Below are 19847 nucleotides of genomic sequence, written 5' to 3' on the forward strand. Positions count from 1 at the left end.
GTTGTCTGCACTTAAGTCAAACTCTACAATATTGCTCTCCAGCAGGACAGAAAAACCTATACCAGGCTAATGATGAACATTTGAGAAGTTCCCTTTGGAGCAGGAATGGTGGAAACGCTGTCATTTCTGGATTCCTTTGAGTGCTCCACTTGACATGACAATACAGGCCAAGTGGTTTGAGCAAACGAAAGGAGCTTCTCCCTCTGTTTCCTCTTACCTCTTGAGTTTTGGAGTTCCCTCCTGAAGGAATGTTCCTCATTTTTGTCCTTTGGCCCATCATCCAACCCAAAAAGTCAGGGCAGCCAACCCTGGGTTGTTAGGGAACAAATGTCGCACCCCACACCTCACTGTGAGCTCCACCGTGACACTGTGGGGCTCTGCACTGAGCTGTGATTAAAAGCACATGACTGCCACATGTTAAAAGTTTGTATGTTAAAAGATAGAGCTGGCAGAGGGCAAATGCATGACAGCACTTCAATGGGGAGTTTATAAAAAGCCTTCTGTTAAACAGAATATCGCAAATGGATGCCACACTCCTCCTCCTCCAGGGAAATAAGGGACCTTTTATGCTTTTTTTAGATGCTGGAGGGCAGGGAGAGGGGGTGCCACTTACAAGCTGCTACAAATTATAGATTTAAAACTAGCAGCTTGTCCTCCTACCCACCCACAAACACAACACACACTCGAGCTATTGTTGTTGCCGCTGAAGGGAAGCAAACGGCAGATCCTACCTGTGCCTCCAAAATTCCAGCAGGTTGAGAGCGCGGGGAGCGAGGTGTCCGTGTGTGCAGCTGCCTCGCAGCCCCAAACCGCAGCATTCAGGTTCGCTTTCGGGGCTGCTCACCTTCCACTAGAGCAATGCGTCATTTGGGGCTGAAATGTGGCCAAGGCAACCAACTATACATAGCTGCAGTGATGGATATTGTACATACGGTCTAATACTAATTTAGAAAAGCCTTCACATTTAGTAAATACATTACACTTGCTGTAAAACATAATCAGGCCAATGTGAATCTGCGGGGATGTGCATAGCACAGGCACCTGGAATGACCAGAGCAAAAGTCTCCCTGAAATTCTCCAACTCGCAAACCAATATTCAGCCATCTACTGCCTGTTGTAATACTGGCAGTCAAATGGGGGACCAGCTGCCTCCTTGGCTCTGATGGCCTTGCTTTACAGCAATGAGAGACAGGCAAAGAGTAAGCACAACGTCGCAGACATTTTTGGTTTTAACTCTATTATTTGTGGTGCTGCTGTGAACATCCCTGTCTGGTAGATGTTGTCCCTGTTCACAGAGGGTGAACTCTGGTTCTGCAGCCAACCTTGTCACTGACAAAACTAATGGTGTCCCTAATCCTCCAAAGCATCTTCCAGCACAGCAGAGCTGCCACGGCCTGGGCCTGTGGTGGGATCTCTTTGACAGAGAGGGCGACTGTCTTGCAGAGAGCTGCTGCGGTTGCATCCACTGCAGTCTGCACGCCCAGCTGAGCCAGGCTCTGGCCACCAAGGCAGGGGAACACCTCTCCACTCTGCAGGGTCCATGATTCACCATCCTGCACCCTTGCACAACCACATCTTTGTCGCCAGGGAGAACTAATCCCCACCAGTGGACTTGGCAGCTAGCGGATGGGCTCCTGTCCCTTCCGTTGCGTGTTTGCCAGGTGCACCTGGTGGAGAGGCACCTCTGGCAAAGGGTCATTCACTTGGCGACCGTAGCGATGCCAAGCACCATCACAAAATTCATCAGAGCCTGCCTGCGAGCGTGCAGGGCATTGGCAGGCCCTGCACAGCAGTGGGTTTCTGCACGCTCTGGCAAAGCTTGGTCCTGGAGAGGCTGTGCAGTGCTTCCACCCCCTTCCACATCATGGCATCCCATGGCATCTCAGGTAGCCATGCTACTGCGCAGCACTGATGTGGCTTGGTTAATTGTGACGGAGTTAAACACAACCATTCAGCACCACCCATCGTATTTGCTAAGAGAAGTTGAGGATCATACCTTGATCTAACCTAAGAGCTGTACGGTATGTATTTATGTATAATAGCAGCCTCTTTAGTGAGGTATGTATCAACTGCTGGATAAAAGCCAAACATTGTGAAGACTTCTGCACCTATGTAAGAATAGTGTGTGCTTTAGATAGCTCTTCATTAATCTTACAGTCACTCAAATTTTGTATTTTACACATAATAGCCTTTTACAGTCTTACTGTCGGGAACTCGGATAACATAAAGACTTCAGCCAATTCTGAAGTAACTGGAGCAGTGTGGTGCCTATCCAGAAATAGAAAAGTATTTTAAAATGAAATTCAGATACAATTTTTTTCCCCGCCCCCCCAAGACAGAATGTTATGCATTTGTTGAAGTGGCATTAAGAATAGCATGTGGAAGAGCTGGGCTGGGCAGCAGCGAGGGGGCCTGGGTCAGGTCTCAGGGGCCTGGGCTGGGCTGCCCCTGGCTGCTGGAGCTGTTGGGTTTCTGCCTTCTTGGCTCCTTTCTTTGCATAAGGGAAGGACCCCTGCTTTCAGCAGTGTTCACCTTTCCGCTCCTAAAATTAAGGAGCAAGGTGCGACGATAACGAGCTGTGTTTTCTTCTGTCGCGTTCTGCGAGAGCGGTTCTGTTCAGGTGCCGAGCGTGACTTCATTTGTGTTGTCATCTGTCTGTCTGTGCAAGGGCACTGTGTGACCACCGAGGAAATGCTGCCGGCACCGGGCTGTCTACCATGGGCTCCTGCTGTGGCCAGGGGGTTCAAAGCCAGGGAACGCACGTGATTTCAAGGCAGGGACATTCAGGCTAGAGCACCTGAAAACACAAGCAGGAAGGTGGACATCTTGGCACTAGGAGCTTTCCTTTGAGCAGCTTAATGTGGGGGCCTATAAATTATAGCAAGCCCCTCTTCCTCCCGTGGCTGCATGGTGTGTTCCTCCATACCAAAGGCTGCAGCTGCAGCCAAAGAAGGGAATGGAGGTGATTAAAGTTGACATCAGGCTCGTGAGATTTTGGGCCAGACCTAAAATAGGCTTTGGCTTCTACAAGTTAGCAGCTGCAAGGTCTGAGCTTCAACATCTGGTCTCAAGGGTGCACTCTAGGACATTGTGATTAGGCATCTAGGTCCTTCACGCAGCATACAGGAAGGTTAGAGCAAGGCAGTCCACAAGACCTGCAGGAGGGCACGTTATGATGTTCAGCCATCAGAAACGCTGAGAGCAGGATGCAGGCGCAAACCATCAACCTGCAGCTCACCCCCTCTGAACTATGCCACAGCCAGGCTATGGGTCACACTGCCACCCCACCTCGGACAGGAAACCCGAATGCCTTCTGCATGAGAGATAGAGCCACAAGAGAAGGAGAAAAGAGCCTTTTCAGCAGGCTGCTTCATGGTCTGGTGGTTCTGGTGGTTGGAGTTTCTTCCTGGAGATTGAAGGACACAGGATAGCCTCTGTTCAAAAAATTGCAGTTTGGATCTTAAGCACCATTTACTTAAGATGGCGGCTCTGGCCTGCAGTCACCTTTCAACCCAGGCAATGAGCTGTACTCTGTGCACAGAGCCTGAATCTAACCCAGGCCAAACATCTCCAGCTCAGTTCATCACCTCCTTTCCTTCCAGCGCTGAACTGCCAACTTACTGCTGCTCTGGCCTCCAGCTTTGCTAAACCTTTCGTGTGATCATGTCTCTAAACCTGTGGCCCCTTCAGCAGACAGTGTGCTAGCCGCACTGAAACCAAAGCTAGGTGCTGCCTGCTAGCCGGGGTGAGGAGGTTTCTGCTTGCCAGCCTCTTTTCCTTATTCCTTCTGCTATGGCTTTGTCTCTCTCTCTTTTCTGGAACATTCATCTTTTTTTTTTTCCTGTAAAGTACAGTGAAGAATCACAAAACACCAAGCACTAAATCTTAATTCACTAAATCCTATTCACTGGGATTTGCCCAACAAGGGCTGAATCTGCAGCGATGTAATTTTCCTTTTTTAAGACTAGAAGAAATAAAGGTTTTCAAATAGCAATAGACCTGAGAAGCAGCCTAATAGGCCTTTGAAAGTTGCTTTGAGCACTTCTCAGCTGCTCTTCACACAGGTCTGACCTCAGAAAACGTCAGGCTTCAGTTACCTAATTAAACGCAGATGCAAATAACATTGTTTGCAACGATACATCACCTTTTACTGTTCCCAGGTGCGTCTAGCCAATAGAAACATAGCGACTGTCACGGCCCATAGCATGCCCCATAGCTTACTTAGTGAAGCAAATGAGGTTATAAACATTGCTGATCAGAAAGTTCAGCTCTAGCTGTGAAGTGGAAAGTTGTGATACAGAAGGGAAGTGTGGCAGTGAAAGTCCTTAGCAGACTGCACAGGAAAGAAATCTGTTGCAAATATATCTCTTTTTTTACCAGATTAAGAAGCAGTTGGTTCAGTTATTTGCTTTGTTTTCTTTTGATTACTTAGTGATTTGGGGACTGATAATCTGAGTTTGTTTTTCTAATAGTTGCTGTGTGCAGTGCTACTCGTGGGGGCAAGTCTGGAGAAGAGGATGCAAGTTTGCTCATGAGCCCAGCAGAAGAGCATGATGGAAAGGTATAGTGGGAGCTGAGTCCTTGTGGCAGAGTGTTGTACAACATTGCGGACCACTTGCTATGACTACAGGTGTCTGCAAACTGTAGTTCAATCGCCTTGCAGACTAGTGTTACTTATAGGCATGCCTCTAACATGAGGAGCCAAGAAGTGCCCTTTTCCCTTCCATGGCTCCTGTTTGTACACTGCAACTGTCATATGTTTCTGGAAATGCTAATGGTGAGGCAATGTTTTCTTTCATTCCTTGGCTGTTGTTACCATTCTCGGTTGTCCATCTAGTGCACGTGTATTTTTCTAAATGAAGTTTCATGATGTTCTGTCCTGCGTTCCTCTCTAGAGCAGCCTCAGGAGGGAGCCCAGGGAGGTTAACTTCCTTAGGTAAAATTCAACCTCTGGGAATTTCCCTCTTTAAATAACTTTTTCCTGGCTTTTGTTTCTCTGTCACTTCAAAGTTTTATGCTATACTTAAGTCTCTTCTCTTAACTGCCCTTGTAACAGTCTCTAAGGCTAAGGTGGGTGCTGAGTACGCTGGCTTTCATCAGGGAACCTACAAGCCACTCCTGGAGGAGCCGTGTGTCCTCCCCTCCCACTGACTTCAGTCTGCAGGAATGCTCTGCAGGTCCTACCTTGTGTGCAGCGGAAGAAAGGAGCCAGCAAAGCTCAGACACCCTTAGCCCGGTTTCTCAGGAAAGTGGAGCCTTATGAAATCACCGTGTTTATGCATGTGTGTATAGAAATACATGTATAGGTCTATATCTGACTATGCACCCTCATAACTTGTGAATCCAGTTTAGCGAGGCGTAGAACCATCCAGCGCTTTAAGTATCCTATGACTTTTGTGAAAATAGGAGGCTGGGCACAAAAGAAGGTCTCGAGACTCGGCTAGTGCCTCAGTGAAGGGAGATGATGCAAGAGGACTTCAAACATTATTTCAGATCTAATTAGGCCCACAAGAACGACCACAGAAGAGAGATGTTAAAAGTGCTCCAAACCAGAGAGGACCTTTGCACCTTAACAAGCATCTGAGAATCTAACCATGAGCTAAATCCATATGAAATTAGGCTTTCTTTAGCTCCTAGTTGCACAGAGCTACTACTGTTTACCGCAGTATCTGTGTATTCATTCTTGCATTAGGCCTAACGAGTGTATTGAGAATAGACTTCAGCCCTTGTTGTAACAAGCATAAACATGAAGTTTGGATGTTAAGGATCAGAGACGCTTAAATAAATTGATTGGGGGGCTGGTTGTGAGTGAACAGCACTTGTTTGCCTGTTGAGGTCCATGCCCGTCAGCTTGTGATGGGCATGTTTGATTATTCAGACTAGTTACTGAGCAGAGCTATTCTACTTCCCAAAACTAAGAAAAGCCCCTGAGAGGAACGTGGGAGCGTCGGGCTGCACCCCACAGATCGTCACCGAAGCAGCAGGGGCTCTTTGGCGGCGGAAGCTGGAGGTGTGCGCTGGGTGGGGACACCTGGGAGGTGATCACCTGCGTCCGCTGCCTTTGATTTGCAAGACCCGTGCTTGTCCCTGTGCTCTGCAGCAGGAGTGAAGCGACCTGCCTGCGGCTTCAGGGACTTTCCCTTTCTTCTCTCTTTCTGGCAGAGAGCGAAAGCGGCCGTCGTCTGCCTGGCAGCACGTCCGGCGGCAGTGGATTTGCCGGTCTCTTGTACTGGTAGCCGTGGTCTGCAGCTGACCCCCGCCCCGGCGTGCCGTCCGCTTTGCGGGGCGCGGAGGCTGCGCGGGGCGGCCGCGGTCGCTCGCCTTTACCCGCCTAGCGACGGGGAGAGGGGCCTCCTGCCGCCGGGTCTGACCACCGGCGCTGACGTCCATGCCCAAGGCTGAGCAAATTCTGTCATGTTTTCCATGATTCTGAAGCCCTGTTGCTGGGTAATTAATTACCCTGCTGCTTACGCTGGTCCCACCCCTCGGTTCGTGTCTGTTGCATCTGTTTTCTGCCAGCGATTGTGAATAAATTCGCTGTGGGGAACGGTGGGTAAAATGTCTCCTCCTGTTTGAAGAACAAGCCTCCTGCTCCAGACCCACGAGGTGCCAGCCCGGTGGCCGGTGGCCGGCCCTCCTGGGCTGGGGAGCGCTGCCAGTGACCCCCTCGGTCTGCGCGAGCTGCCCCCTGCTTGCGCGGGACGTGATTTTTCTCTCAATTTCTCCTCTCACCCTCTCATTCCAGGAGATCAGAAATATGAGGATATCATTTTTCCGGGGTAAAGGGAGCTCTCTAGGTTAGTTTCAGGAGTCGGGTTAATAAAGGCGCGCGAAGACGAGCTGCTCTGCGCGGGCGGTGGCGGGTCCTTGGTGCTCGCGGGTTACGCTCCTCTCTGCGACGACGTGTTCAAAATCCACCTTTTACGGCGAGCGGCGGAAGCCCGAGCGCAGGCAGGCGGGACGGGCGCAGCGGTCGGGGGCCAAGGGGGCGTCCCCGGCGCGGTGGCAGCGGCGAGGGCTGGGGCGCAGGGACGAGGACTGCTGGCAGCCCCGGGGCGCGAGGCTGGCCGGACCTGTCCCCAGGCTGTGGGAAGGTATCTGGCATCTCATGATAGTTGAGTCAGGCTTGGGAGGTGATTCTGCAGCGTAGTGGAAAACGGAGAGTGGCAGAAGGGGGCTGGAAGATGAGGCTGAAAAGCCAACAGGTGAATAACTTCCAAAGCGGTGAAGAACAGCTTTGGCTTGGACAAAACTCCTGTCTGTGTGCTGGGGTTCTGGCTCTGCCCCTTCTTATGCGGTTTGTTTTTCTGCTTTCTGAGCAACTTGACCCAAAGCCTGAGCCAGTGCACCCGGCTTGGGAAACTGAGGCGGGGACCCCGCACCCTGCCCGGGGCGGAGGGGAAGGAGGCTGTCGTCGTGAGCTCTCCTTAAGGTGAAAAAGAAACGAAACGAAGGAAAATTCCAGTGCTGCCCTTACAGGGGGGCGTAGCGGGATCGCAACCGTCGGCCGGGGGGATGAAATCCCCGCAGGGGCAGGCTAGCGGCACAGGACGCCGGTGCGGTTCCAGCGCACCGCCGTAGAGGAACAAATTGAAAGTGGAGCAGGATCTGGGAAGGGCTGGAGGCTGACGGGAACGTAGCGTCCGCTCTGCGGGAAGAAATTAAAGAGCTGGATTTGCTTAACTCAGCAAGGCGAAGGTTGCGACTGCTCTCTGTAAGAGCGTCAGGAGGTAAAACTGTCAGCGGCGAGGAGGTATTTAAGCTAAAGGGCAGTACTGGCGCAGGAGCAAGCGAGCAGCAGTTGGCTGCGAATAAATTCAGGCTGGGAATTAGAAGATTTCTAGTCATCCGAGGAACAAGAGTCTGTAAGAGCCTTTCAGAAAAAGCAGCAAGGGCCAAAACTTAAGGATGTTCCTGATTTATGGCGGGGGCATTCGGCATCGCAGCCCGCCGCAGGAAGGGCGCGGGAGTCGGGCCGGGCTGGGGGTCCCGGCGGAGAGCTGGTGCCAGCCCTGCCCGGCCCCCTCCTCGCTGTAGCTGGGGACAGGTTGCCCCCTGCTGCAGAGAAACGCAGAAGAGCTGCAGAAAAGGAGGAAAGCCTCCTTTTGCCAGCAGTCAGTTGCGGTTAACGTGGCGTGTTTGGTATTTCCTCGTATTCACCACCGCCTTTATGGTGCTAATGCCACTATCTTCCCACCATCGAGTCTCACAACTAGTCGGTGATTCCTTCCCTTCTTTCTCTTCATACATCCAAGAGGTGTCCAAATGCTAGTGAGGTTTTTCTTTCCCCAGCACACTTCAAAAATTTAACCTTTTTCTTAGTTTAGCAGCAAATAGCTCCGTTTATGTCTTCATGCACTGTCTTTTCTCTCTTGCTTTTATTTCCTGGCCTCTTCAGCACACGCACAGCCCCCTCCAACCCCTTTAAATCCATCAGATCTGTGACTGCTGGCCTGAACCTTTCCACTTGCTGCTCCCACACTGAAACAAGTTTAATACTTGCGACCTCGCTTTCAAGCTCTGCCTTGCTTCTCTGCTCCCTTCGGATCTGACGTGGCTCCTTATCCCCAACCATCCAGCCCTTCTCTGGGGCCTCTGGCGCTGGCTCGGGCCCCTTTTTGTCTTTTCCCGGTAGTCACCCATAGAGCTTGCCTGAAGATGCTGCGAGCGCTTAACGTGAGCCATGGGCCAGGACTGAAGCTTTCGGGAAGTCCTGCAGCTGAAACAGTAACGCTTCCCCGTGTCCCTCTTTACTGCCTATGACTTCTCCTGTACTTTCCCAAGAAGGAGCAACAAAACAATTCTCAACAAAACCTGCAGGTGGAAACACGTTGTCGAAGAATAAGTCCTGTTCGCTATGGTTGTTCTCTGTCCTAGTTCGCGCGTACCCTGCTTTACTGCAATAGCTCTAAAACGGCGTGTTGCGTTCCTTAGGGCAAGGGCTGTCTCTCGCTCTGCTCTGCAGCGCCGCTAGCGCCGTTCGGTATTTCCTGGCACGGACAGAAGGGGGAAGAAAAGCCTTCACGTTCGAAAGACAGATATCTTTAAAACACAGTGGAAAGTCTACCGTGAAACATTGTGCTGTGATGATCTCGATTATGAAACTTAAGGATTTCACTGTTGTACGCAAAACTGTTGTATTTTAAGTAAGGCTTGCGGTAGCTGTGGGAAAGCAAGCGGCGCTGGGGCGCGCGGGCAGAGCGGGGCTTCCAGCAGGCAGCCCGCCGCCCCCGGCCCCCCAGCGCTCGGGTTTGGGCCGCCTGCCGGCGGCGAACGCCCCTGGGGCTGGGGAAAGGGCTGCCCGGAAGGTCCCCCGGTTGGAGCATTCAGTTCAGAGCGGTTGGCCTGAGTTGTTTGAAACAGCTAAGAAACACAAGAAGGCTGTTTAAAAATCTTTTCTTTACAAGACTTCTCTGTACAGGAAAATAAGTGCGTGGCGGAGTGAGGAATTCCTTTGCAGCCAACCTGAAGAGCAGCCGCTGTGCGCCAGCCTTAGGTTTAAATGGGGAACGCGAGGCTGAAGGATCTTGTTTCCACTTCTGTGGAAGCCTGAATTTCACCCTAAATGCAGAGGTTGTGTAATCTGCCACAAGCTGTCTGCATAAACAGAAAACCCGGCTGATACGACTGCAGCAGATGGGGTCATTCCAACAGGAACGTTATATAGGGCCATGGTGGGTTTGTTGCGCTCTGGCAGCCTCTGCGAGTACTGGAAGTCACTTTGCTCGTCTTGCACATGCAGGTTGTTGCAGTGGTGCTCGCGCCCGGTCCTCTCATTGCTGCTTTGAACTTTGTTTCCTGTTTGATTACCTTAACTGGAGTTTGTTTTCTTTTGATTAAAGGGATCTAATAAAGTATGATTTGTGTCAAATTAGGATCACTAGTGCACCTTGGAAAAAGCAGCAATGCTGAGGACTGACTCGGACAGTGCATAGGAGGGAAAGGGGCGGATCAAACTTTTTGGGTGAATACTGGAAGAACTGAGATTTATTAATACAAATTAAAGTTGTTCTCATATAATGTGAGATTTTCCTAGTTGAGATTGGATGGGAGGCTGACATGAAGATGGACGTTATAAAGTGTTTTGGAAATGAAGAGAGCCCACCCGGGGCTGTGTATGTTTACCCATCCATGTGTGCGCGATGTTCTGTGGGCAGAACATGCGTCTCTTAAATGTAGCTATGATGAGGCTTCCAGCGGCCCAAGGAACCTGCAAGAGCAGCATCTGTCACAGTAGAAATCATTTTCAACGCATAAAGACTGTTATGTTGGTTGGAAGGCCTATACTGAACAAGGTTTTCTTCCAGCACCAAGTGGATGCTTCATATTTCATTAATATGCACGCCTCTGAGCCCTCTTCCTAGTACGTTGTGAATGAATCATTTTAATAAGCATAATAAATGAAACTATTGAGAATATTTAGCTTTAAAAGCTCTATTTTTAAATTATACTAAGATAGTCTGAGCAGGATGTAGGCAGAAAGCTTAGCTTAAGCCCCGCACAAGGAAACCACATTTAATTGCGGAAGGAGTTTACTGAAATACGGGAGCCCAGAAGAAGACAGATTGTAACTATTGCTGTGTGTACTTGATATAAATAGGTATTACAATATCTTTAAAAGACAGACGACAGTTACTCTGCTGATGCATTTTGTGCTAAGTATGCTTCTCATAAATATATTATTTCTTTCCATTTGAGAGCAGAGAATAAAAGCCCAAAGTATACGTACAGCTGGGAACGGGAAGAGCGAACATCTACTCTAACAGAGCAAGAAAGTACCTGCCAGCAAGGTATCAGTTTCTGGGTAATTGGCAGAGATCTTAAAGCAGCGCTTTACCATAGGAAAGTAAGAAACTTGGGTCATGGTTAACTGCAGTATGGACTGAGGGCAGCATGAGTGTCAAGGAATTAGAAGAGGTTCAGTTAGACACTAAACTAGGTTGTCTATCAGGAACCAGTATCTTGAGGAGCTGTCACACAAAATGGAGATGTGCGCAGCCCTGAAGACTGTTCTTTTCCAAGGAAAATCTGGGTTCTTGGGGCCTTACCCCTTCTGCTTTGCACCTTGCCTCCTGTAAAAAAAATAAAATGGCCGAATCAGAGCAGCTGTATTTTCCACCTTCCTTGTATATGTGTAAGGGGCTGTAAAAAAGCAGCGGATTGGGCCTCCTGTGTGTCTCAATAGGTGACTGCCTTTTAAAAATAGAAAAGCAAAACCAGAATGGTCAAAGGGCCCTGAAAGCCAGCAGGAATTACAAATAAGGATTGAAAGCTGAGGAGACAGAAAATCTTAATTAGATCTCCACCAACCTGTAGAGAAACACATTTGGATTAAAATGAAATGGAGCTTTGTACTCTCAGGGCTTCAGAGTAAGAATAGGAGAGGAATTATTCACATTTGCTGTTTGTGAAGTTGGATTGCTTTTTCTCTGAACTTGTCTTTTTAACTTTTCAGCTTGTCAGAAAACTGAAAAGCTGCTGGGATGGTGTATTTGGGATAGTTCTTATCACAGTATATAGCAGAAGCATTTCCATGGCTTCATAGGATGGGCAGAATTTCCAAATTTAATCCTATCCTCCCCAAGTTAACTCCTTTTCTCATTTTGTAAGCCAACCTGTCCACCATTCAGTAAAGTTCAGTAAAATTTGCCTTATATTTCATCACTATAAGTGTTTTCTCTTTGTGAATATCTATCAATATTTAATACAGTGGTGTCACCTTTGCCGTAAGATGAGAGGGACCGCTAGAAATCTTGAATTATACATTGCATGGTTGGGGGAAACTGTAGAGAGTTTTCTTTTGGACCCAAAGCTCTCCTTGCTGAGTTGATTTCCAGGAGCTGCAACTTGAAATCATAGCAATGGATGAGCATCAGAAGAAACTCAATCAAAGGCATGAGGGAAGACCCCGCAAAGTGAGGTTCAAAATATCCTCAGCCTACAGTGGTCGAGTGCTAAAACAAGTCTATGAAGATGGCCAGGAACTTGAACCTCCAGCGAAAGAGTGCTCTCGGCGTTTTATTCGCCACAGTTTTGAGCCAGAGGACCGTTTCTGTGGGGCTGGGGAAACACCAGAACACAGGTTTTCCTCACCAGCCAAGCTGACTGCTCAAAGGATCAGTATATTCAAAGAGGATCAGAAATACAATCTCACAAGTAACTCTCCTCTCTTCAATGACTACCAGTCAAGTGAAAGTCATTGTAGGGTAAGTAACATCCAGCCTAAACTCTTTGGAAACCAGCTTCAGACTAGACGATAGACCATTTACAATAATATGGCAACTGGAATCTCAGACTGGGACTTCATTCAGATGCAGCTCAGTTCTGCCAATCCAGTCTTTTAAAAATGTGTCTGTAAATATTCAGCCTTTTTGCCACAAATTCTGTTTTGCTTATTCTGCAAGTTGCAGGATCTGCATGTTTTGCAAAAGGGTGGTCAGCAAATGAACAGCATCTGTTATCTGTGCTTCACTTTCTCTCCCTGCTGGGTCAGCTCTGTATGTCTGCATTTTATAGAATAATATATAGCAATTCCATGTATATCAATATTTATACATATAGATGTATTAGGATTTCTAACAGCCAAACGTAAGGTGGATATTATTTTAGTTAACTGTCTTTAATGTGAAAGTTGCGTGACTTGAGCTGGTGAAAAGGTTAGTGCCACGGGCAGCATACCAGTGAACCTCAGAGTGAGACGTTTACATCCTGCAGAAAGTCAGAGTTACCCTTCAGCTACTTTGAAATTCCCAGCTTAGTTTCACTGGACATTTTACTACCAAATAATTAATGCCACTGCTATAGTAGTGCCTCTTTAGCTACGACAAAAATGCATGTGTATGTGTAATATATGTTCAATTGATTAATATACAGGGATTATGTTCAGATTCTTACCTTGCCAAGTTAGAAGTGCATCCTACAGCTATTTGATTTTATCCAATCTACATGTATGAACTAAACAATAACTTATATAATGATGATGTATGAGCGCTATTAATAACATAGCCACATTACACTTATAAGTTCACAGACTCTAAATGGCATGCATTATATTGATGCAATCAGCAGATTTGTAGAATTCAAGGTGAGTCTGCTCAGGAAAAAAAGTAAAAAGGAAGACCATGCAAGCTAGTTAGCTTGTTGAATTGATCTATATATAAAGCCTTTCTCCAGTAGTCAGCTCATTCAAATCCAGGTCAGATTAGTAGCAATGAGCAGTTTGTTTTTTTTTTTTCCAAAGAACAAGTCAGTCCATTGTCCAGCAAACACTAACACACATCCTCCCAGGCCTACAGTGACTGGTTTCTTTGCACCGGTTGGTAGCAGAAAGGTTAAGAATTAAGAATATCCCTAGAGAGAAATTTGAGTTTATTCAAGTACATCAACAGCTGCAGTACAAATACAGTTATATTGTTATATGTTCTCATCTTTGAATAAATGGGGAATGCCTCTTGAACAGTCACTTTGGCACTTCCACAACCAAAGAGTCTGAAGAAGCTCTTGAAAAAATATAAAATACTTCTTATGGCTTTGGTTGAACACTTTACTTCCACCTTAAAAGTCTATTAGTTCTTGGTGCTAATCAGAGTTGCATGTAGGAATCCCAGATTGCTGATAGCTGAAGTATATTTAGTTGATGCAATGGACATCTGGTTTAATTGAAAATACCAAGCCACAATGAATATTTGCCCAACAACAGAACACTCAGGTGCTCTTGTCTATGCCATTAATTTGTTCTGCATTCTTGGGTAATGCTCACCTCTAGTCCCTCATTTCCCTAACCATAACTACTTTGAGTAACCACCCCATCCAATACCAGTTCTGTTTTGTATCAACATCCATTTGGTATTTGGAAGCGCCATGTCTGTGTAACAAATATGAGGCTTAAAAAAAAAAAAAGTCTTCTGCAAATGGGAAGGATTTGTGCTCACCTGCTTTCTTTCCCCTGCTTCTACTGATACAGAGAAGCAGATGCCAAACTGCCAGGGGAGCCGTCAGCCAATTTATATCAGCTGATGCAAGTCTGATGTGGTATTTTCTTAGAATAGAGCACCTCCTTTTGCGTTGCTTTTTGACACAGATACTTGCACAGAGTGAAATATGAACAGTGTGTAAAGCAATAGGCTATGGTAGCTGCCACATGATACTTAGTTCAGAAATAAAGGGAAAGGACAGGAGAGCAAAATGTTGCTTTCAGAAAGGTGTTTGACCAGACCAAGATTAATTTTAAAATCATTAGAAAATAATGCAAATTCGGGTGTCTCCTTGGCTGTTTTAGACTGGCTTCTCACTGTTAGGAACAGAATTTATATATGTATATGTATGTGTATGTGTACATATATACACACATATGTGTATATATATCTCTCTCTGACCACTTTGCAAGCATTAAATTGCAAAGAAAAGAGGTTTTCCTGCTTTTGGACAGGGAAAAAAAATTTTGACTAACCCAAAGTAATGGAAAGGCCTTGTTTGCAGAACAGCTACGTGGATGCCAGCTCATTCAGTAGCACGAATTATAACATCAGTTGAAGCTGCGGGTGCTCAGTGGGCCTGGAGGACCTTGGCCAGCCTTGCTCTCTAATGATGAGATCATACTTATCCTGCTTTCTATCATCTGCCTTTTGATAAGAAAATGTGATGAAGATAGAAGTGGACAGGGCAACAGTTGTATAAGCAAACAATGGAGCTAGTGTGCAAGGGAGCTCATGAACAGACCTCAGTTTTAGAACGCTCATTTCTTAGGAGAGAGCATACTGGTGAGGACCTGAGTTATTCCTGCATGACCCTCTAAATGCTCACCTTCATTTAGATGAATAACCCAAACTGTTTTCTCATACTCTTTTTAATGTGAAAAACCCAATCAAATGCTGCAGAAGGTCACCATCGTTTGGAGTCCCTATTTCTGGATAAAACCCTGGAAAAAAATGTTACACAAACTGGTTAATCTTCAGAGAAACGTAGGTCAATTTCCAGTGCACTGGAAACTCCCCTGTTCTTGGAATTGAGGATTTTTTTTCTTCCATAGGGGGCTGAAGTGAGAATTTACATCCCGAAAGTTTTCCCCATCCAGAGCATAATATTAAAGCAAGACTTAAAACATTAGATCCAAAGTCTGAGTCTGACCTCATGGACCAGTGTGGCCACCTTCCCACCAGCGTTCCACTCGTGCTCTGACCTCCCGTGGCCTGTTGGCTTGTGCTGCAGAGCCAGCCCAGCAGGTGACCAAGCAGAGCACATATCCCTTGTGAAGTCCAGGGATCAGCAGAGTTTGTAGAGTGTTTTTATAAAGGCAAGATACTCATAAGGTCCTTCTATAGACTTCCCCAATTCTAGATTTTGGCAAGATCATCATCTACACTAATAACCTGAAAATCATCCGGGCACCAATGGACCAGAAAGAGCTCATGAGAAGAATCATCCAGACTGAGGGAATAAATGACTGGGCCTTCAAATACCGGGAAAGGAAAGAAAAGTTTAGTGATGGACACAGAAAAGATGTGGAAAAAAAGGTTGCCTGCAACCAGTATGTGCAGGTAAGAGAAAATGGAACCCAGTGGTTTCTCCCCAAGGCTCTTGGGTCTTAGAGGCCTGGTCAGGTTGCTGAGCTTTCCCATCCAAGCCCCATCTATGTCTGTATTTGACACTTACACTGAAGTTGGAATAAAGCATCAGTTTTGCTCCTCTTTCAACTTGGGAGATAATTAATCAACATTGCAGTGTGCTGTCTGCACACTGGGGACACTGTTCCATTTCCGGCATACTCGTGTCTCCTAGTTCTTTTTTCCCCTTAGCGGTTTTTACACTGTTAATGTATTTTGGCATAGGTCCATCCTTCAGTCCTGTCTCCCAGTGGAATTAGAGAGCAGGTCTGAGGTCTCTCCAACCTGACCAGGCTAAGCACAGCTGCTGTGCGGTTGAGAGGGCCTGGGGCTAAAACTTTAAGATCACCTGAATAAGATTACTTCTTCCACTTGTTTTCTCATGGGTTAGTCTGTCTTGGTCAGAATACCAATTAGTCTGACCATAATTTGATCCCACAGAACATAATGTTGCTGTACAGGGCAACTATGGAGCGTTGCTGTTTTGCAGATCTGAAAGTGCCCTCCTGTGCTTACTGCAGGTTATCTTAGATGTTCTGCAAACACAAATCTTGCTTATGGCTCACTTGTGTAAAGACACCATGAAAACTGAAACAACCCTGGAAAAGAGAGCAGTGATTTTGGCCTTTGTTTTGTGTAACTTTTGATATAAACTTGATTTTCAGAAACAGGTTTTCATCATAAAAGCCCAGATTCATCCTACCTACTGGCAGGCACCTGAGCCATCAAAAAGTACTGCTAGCTTTTGGGGGTATATATGTAGAGAAGGATGTCCATAAGGTGATTCATTGCCTTCATCCACTTGCCCCCGCTGGAAGAGCACACTTTGGAGAAGGGCAACAGCTCCTATAAGGCAATGTTTTAGAGTAACTTGTTAACCTTATAAGAGCTCAGCAAAGTACATCTGTTCCACTTGATGTTTAGGAATAAAATGCAAAATCTGAGGGTCCCAAGATCGTGATTTTTTTAAAGAATAATTGTGGACTTTATATAGACTGGTACTATAAACACCCATTTAAGGACACCCAAAGCACAGGAATGTGGTTACCTCTGAGGTAAATCAATTACTTTAGACTATCAAATTAATAAGTAGGCATCAATATGAAGCATTTTGGGCACCAACTCTACATAACTTAGTTTCAGCCTAGTTCTATAATGCTATGTAAAGTAGAACCACTGTACAGGAATGATGCAAACCACTGAATTTGACATCAAAAGAATGAACCTGTGCAGTGACATACCTGATGGAGGATATTTAATCACTTCTGGGCTCCATGGAAGCCGTGAATTTTAAGATGGGATTTGAAATAGGGTGCTGGGCACCCTTGGAGGGAGTTGCAGGCACAAAGGGTAGCTTGAAAGGAGTTGCGTGCGTGCAAGATAGGGGGTCGGTGAGGGAGAGGAGAGGTGCACGAACAAATGAAGCATGGCTCTAATGAAGATAGAGAGCTGAGAGGACGGATGTCTTAAGAAAGGACAGGAGCGTGAGTGGAGCTACACAAACCCATGCAGGAGAAGAAAGGCTGAATCTTAATGTCTTGTGTTACAATCCCAGTCACGTTAGCTCATCTCATCTTGCAGAGGTATCCACAAGCTGTCCCCAGATACATGGGAGCCTTTTCCTTGAAGATTTGGCTGTAGAGCGCAAAATATTCTTGGCAGAGGAGTACGTCAGGAGCAACAATTACTTTAAAGACTGGAGGACGGAATTTCCCTCTTTCAAGTGCATTACTGACTTTGATGTCTGATATCAAGTAATGGATTTTTGCATAATCTTTTTGTTTCAGAAAGGAGAGGCTGAACGCAGTTGTTCCCAGTGTAAAGGATCAGGCTCTGCTCCTTGCTCGCTGTGCCATGGAAGCAAGTTTTCAATGCTGGCGAACAGATTTAGAGAGTCCTACAGGGCTCTCCGATGTCCTGCTTGCAATGAAAGCGGCCTGCAGCCCTGCCAGATCTGTGCTGCATAATCAGATCTACCATCCCTTCAGCAAGCTACAAGTACCGCATCAATATTTCGCTGAAAACTGAATTATTTAGTCTTCAAGCAGCCTTGTTATAACGGCAAGCTTTTAGGAGATGGGAAGGACGCACTGTCGTCCCCGAGCATAGATGTGAGCGTTGCACCTCTGCTGCTAACTGCTCTTTCCGGCCGTTGCACACATCGCTTTAACTGTCTAACTAGCGCAGACCCCCTGTTTCACAAACACGTGCCGTATTCAGCACTGCACCGGGGAACACTTCCCCTGAAGCTGAAGGAAGCTATCTGTATGCAAAAGCTGAGCACTTGTGTCGATGTCGCTGGAGCTCGGTCTAAATTTCCTGGGGCCGGGACTGCGCTGCAGTGAGACGCTTGGTGCCCGAGGTCCTGAGCCGCCAGGCGCTCCCGTAACGAAATAACAACCGATAGCAGAGGTAGGTGTAGTTTGGGCACGTCAGGGACTTGTCAGGGTGTGAAGTATGTTTGTGTGACAACAGCATAGTGCTAGAGCAATGCCACCTCTGGGGTTTAACTTGCTGAACGCTTCAAAATTACACCGTGTACTAAAAATAACTCTGTACTTGCCCTGCAGTGGCACAAGCATTTCCTGAAGATTTTGCTGATTTCTACATCTGCTGTAACAGACACAATGCCTCTTTGGGGGTCTGATTTAGGGAAGGAAACCGAAGACGTTTCCAAAATTAGGAGCTATAAAAATAATTTTTTACAATAGTTAATTATTATAAATAGAAGTTGACAAAAGCTTTAGCTTTATTATGAGGAAGCGCTGAGCGGAAATTCCCCGCTACAACGCTCAGCCCTTTTCAGGCTCGGCCGGGCGGCGCGCGGGACTTCTCTCGCTTGATATTGATCCCGCGTTGTAATTTGCAAAATGTAAACTGCAGTTAGCTTTGATAAAGGAACGATGCTGAGTCCTTAGCAGGCTGCTGCTGGTGGTGCAGCGCACAGGGCCTTCCAGAGGTGGAGGCAAGCGGGGAAACTTTTTTTTTTTCCCCCCAAAGCCTTGACTTATTACATGTTATATTCACGAGTAATGTTAATGCAGCCTTAACTTGCGCATCGCCTCTGAGACTCGGATGAGTTAAGAGGCTGCTCACATGTTCTTCGTGCTGAGCTTGCAAGCCCGGATTTATGGCCAAGTTTCTATTTTGCTACTGTAGGTTATAAGGTTTCTCAGAGATACTGAAAGGATGAGAAATAATGCCGTTTTAGCCCTCAGGCTTCCACGTGTTTCCTTCGGGAATCCTTCGGTGGGCACGGAAGATTTATTTTCCCCCAAAGCGCATGAGGCTCGGGCAGGTACCGGGTTTCCTTGCTCCGCCAGAGCAGGGTGCAGCAGGGCGAGCGGCGGCGGTCCCGCGGGCCGGCGAGACCTGGCGGCCGGGGCTGCCGCCCGCGTGGCTGCCCTCGTTTGACGGTTTGCCAGCTAAAGAGAAACAAAAGGCAACGGGGCAGAATTATCGCCTGAAAGTTGAATGTTTACAATAAAACCAGACGCAAATACAAGTTAAAAGCCCCTGTTCATTCTGCCAGTTACCGCGTTTCTCCGGCGCCCGCTGCCCGCGTCAGCGAGTCCGGCCGCGCCGGCTGCAGCTGGTTCTGGGGCGCGTTCTGCCTTGTTTGGTTAAAGGCCCGGCCGCCGCGGTGCCCGGCGGTCCGCTGACGTCTGCGCGGCGGATCGGCGCTTTCCCCCTTTCAGACGGATTCAGGTATTCTGGTAACGCGGCGACGCCGCCACCCGCGGCCGAGCGCGCGTGGGAGGCAGCCGCGCCGGGGGGGCGGGGCCGAGGGGCGGGGCGAGACCGAGGGGCGGGGCGAGACCCGGGGGCGGGACAGAGGAGGCGGGGCGAGACCGAGGGGCGGGGCGAGACCCGGGGGCGGGACAGAGGAGGCGGGGCGAGACCGAGGGGCGGGGCGAGACCCGGGGGCGGGACAGAGGAGGCGGGGCGAGACCGAGGGGGCGGGGCGAGACCCGGGGGCGAGACCGAGGGGCGGGGCGGGGACGAGGGAGAGGGACCGAGGGGTCGCGGAGGGGCTGGGCTGCGGGTGTTGTGCGGCGGGTCGGGACGGGACGGGACGGGTCGGGATAGGACGGGACGGGACGGGTCGGGTCGGGTCGCGTCGGGTCGGGACGGGTCGGGTCGGGACGGGTCAGGACGGGACGGGTCGCGTCGCGTCGCGTCGCGTCGGGTCGGGACGGGTCGGGTCGGGTCGGGTCGGGACGGATCGGGACGGGTCGGGACAGG

The 19847-nt window shown here is 48.1% G+C and overlaps 1 protein-coding gene across 3 annotated transcripts in view; it reads left to right on the top strand.

Moving 5' to 3' along the window:
* The window catches only part of GRXCR2 (glutaredoxin and cysteine rich domain containing 2), a 47923-nt gene extending 28868 nt beyond the window's left edge, over positions 1–19055 (top strand). The window contains exons 4-8 of one of the 3 annotated variants that reach the window (XM_068959694.1): positions 4473–4561; positions 10699–10790; positions 11711–12206; positions 15321–15536; positions 17390–19055. In XM_068959694.1, the coding sequence (XP_068815795.1) occupies positions 11862–12206; positions 15321–15536; positions 17390–17569 (741 nt within the window). In that variant the 5' untranslated portion in view covers positions 4473–4561; positions 10699–10790; positions 11711–11861 and the 3' untranslated portion in view covers positions 17570–19055. Of the gene's footprint in view, positions 1–4287; positions 4562–10698; positions 10791–11710; positions 12207–15320; positions 15537–17389 lie in introns of those variants that run through there. The other 2 variants (XM_068959695.1, XM_068959693.1) reach the window with 2 other exon arrangements.
* Positions 19056–19847: the final 792 nt, after the last annotated feature.

Source organism: Struthio camelus, chromosome 13, assembly GCF_040807025.1.
Source record: "Struthio camelus isolate bStrCam1 chromosome 13, bStrCam1.hap1, whole genome shotgun sequence".
Lineage (NCBI taxonomy): Eukaryota > Metazoa > Chordata > Aves > Struthioniformes > Struthionidae > Struthio > Struthio camelus.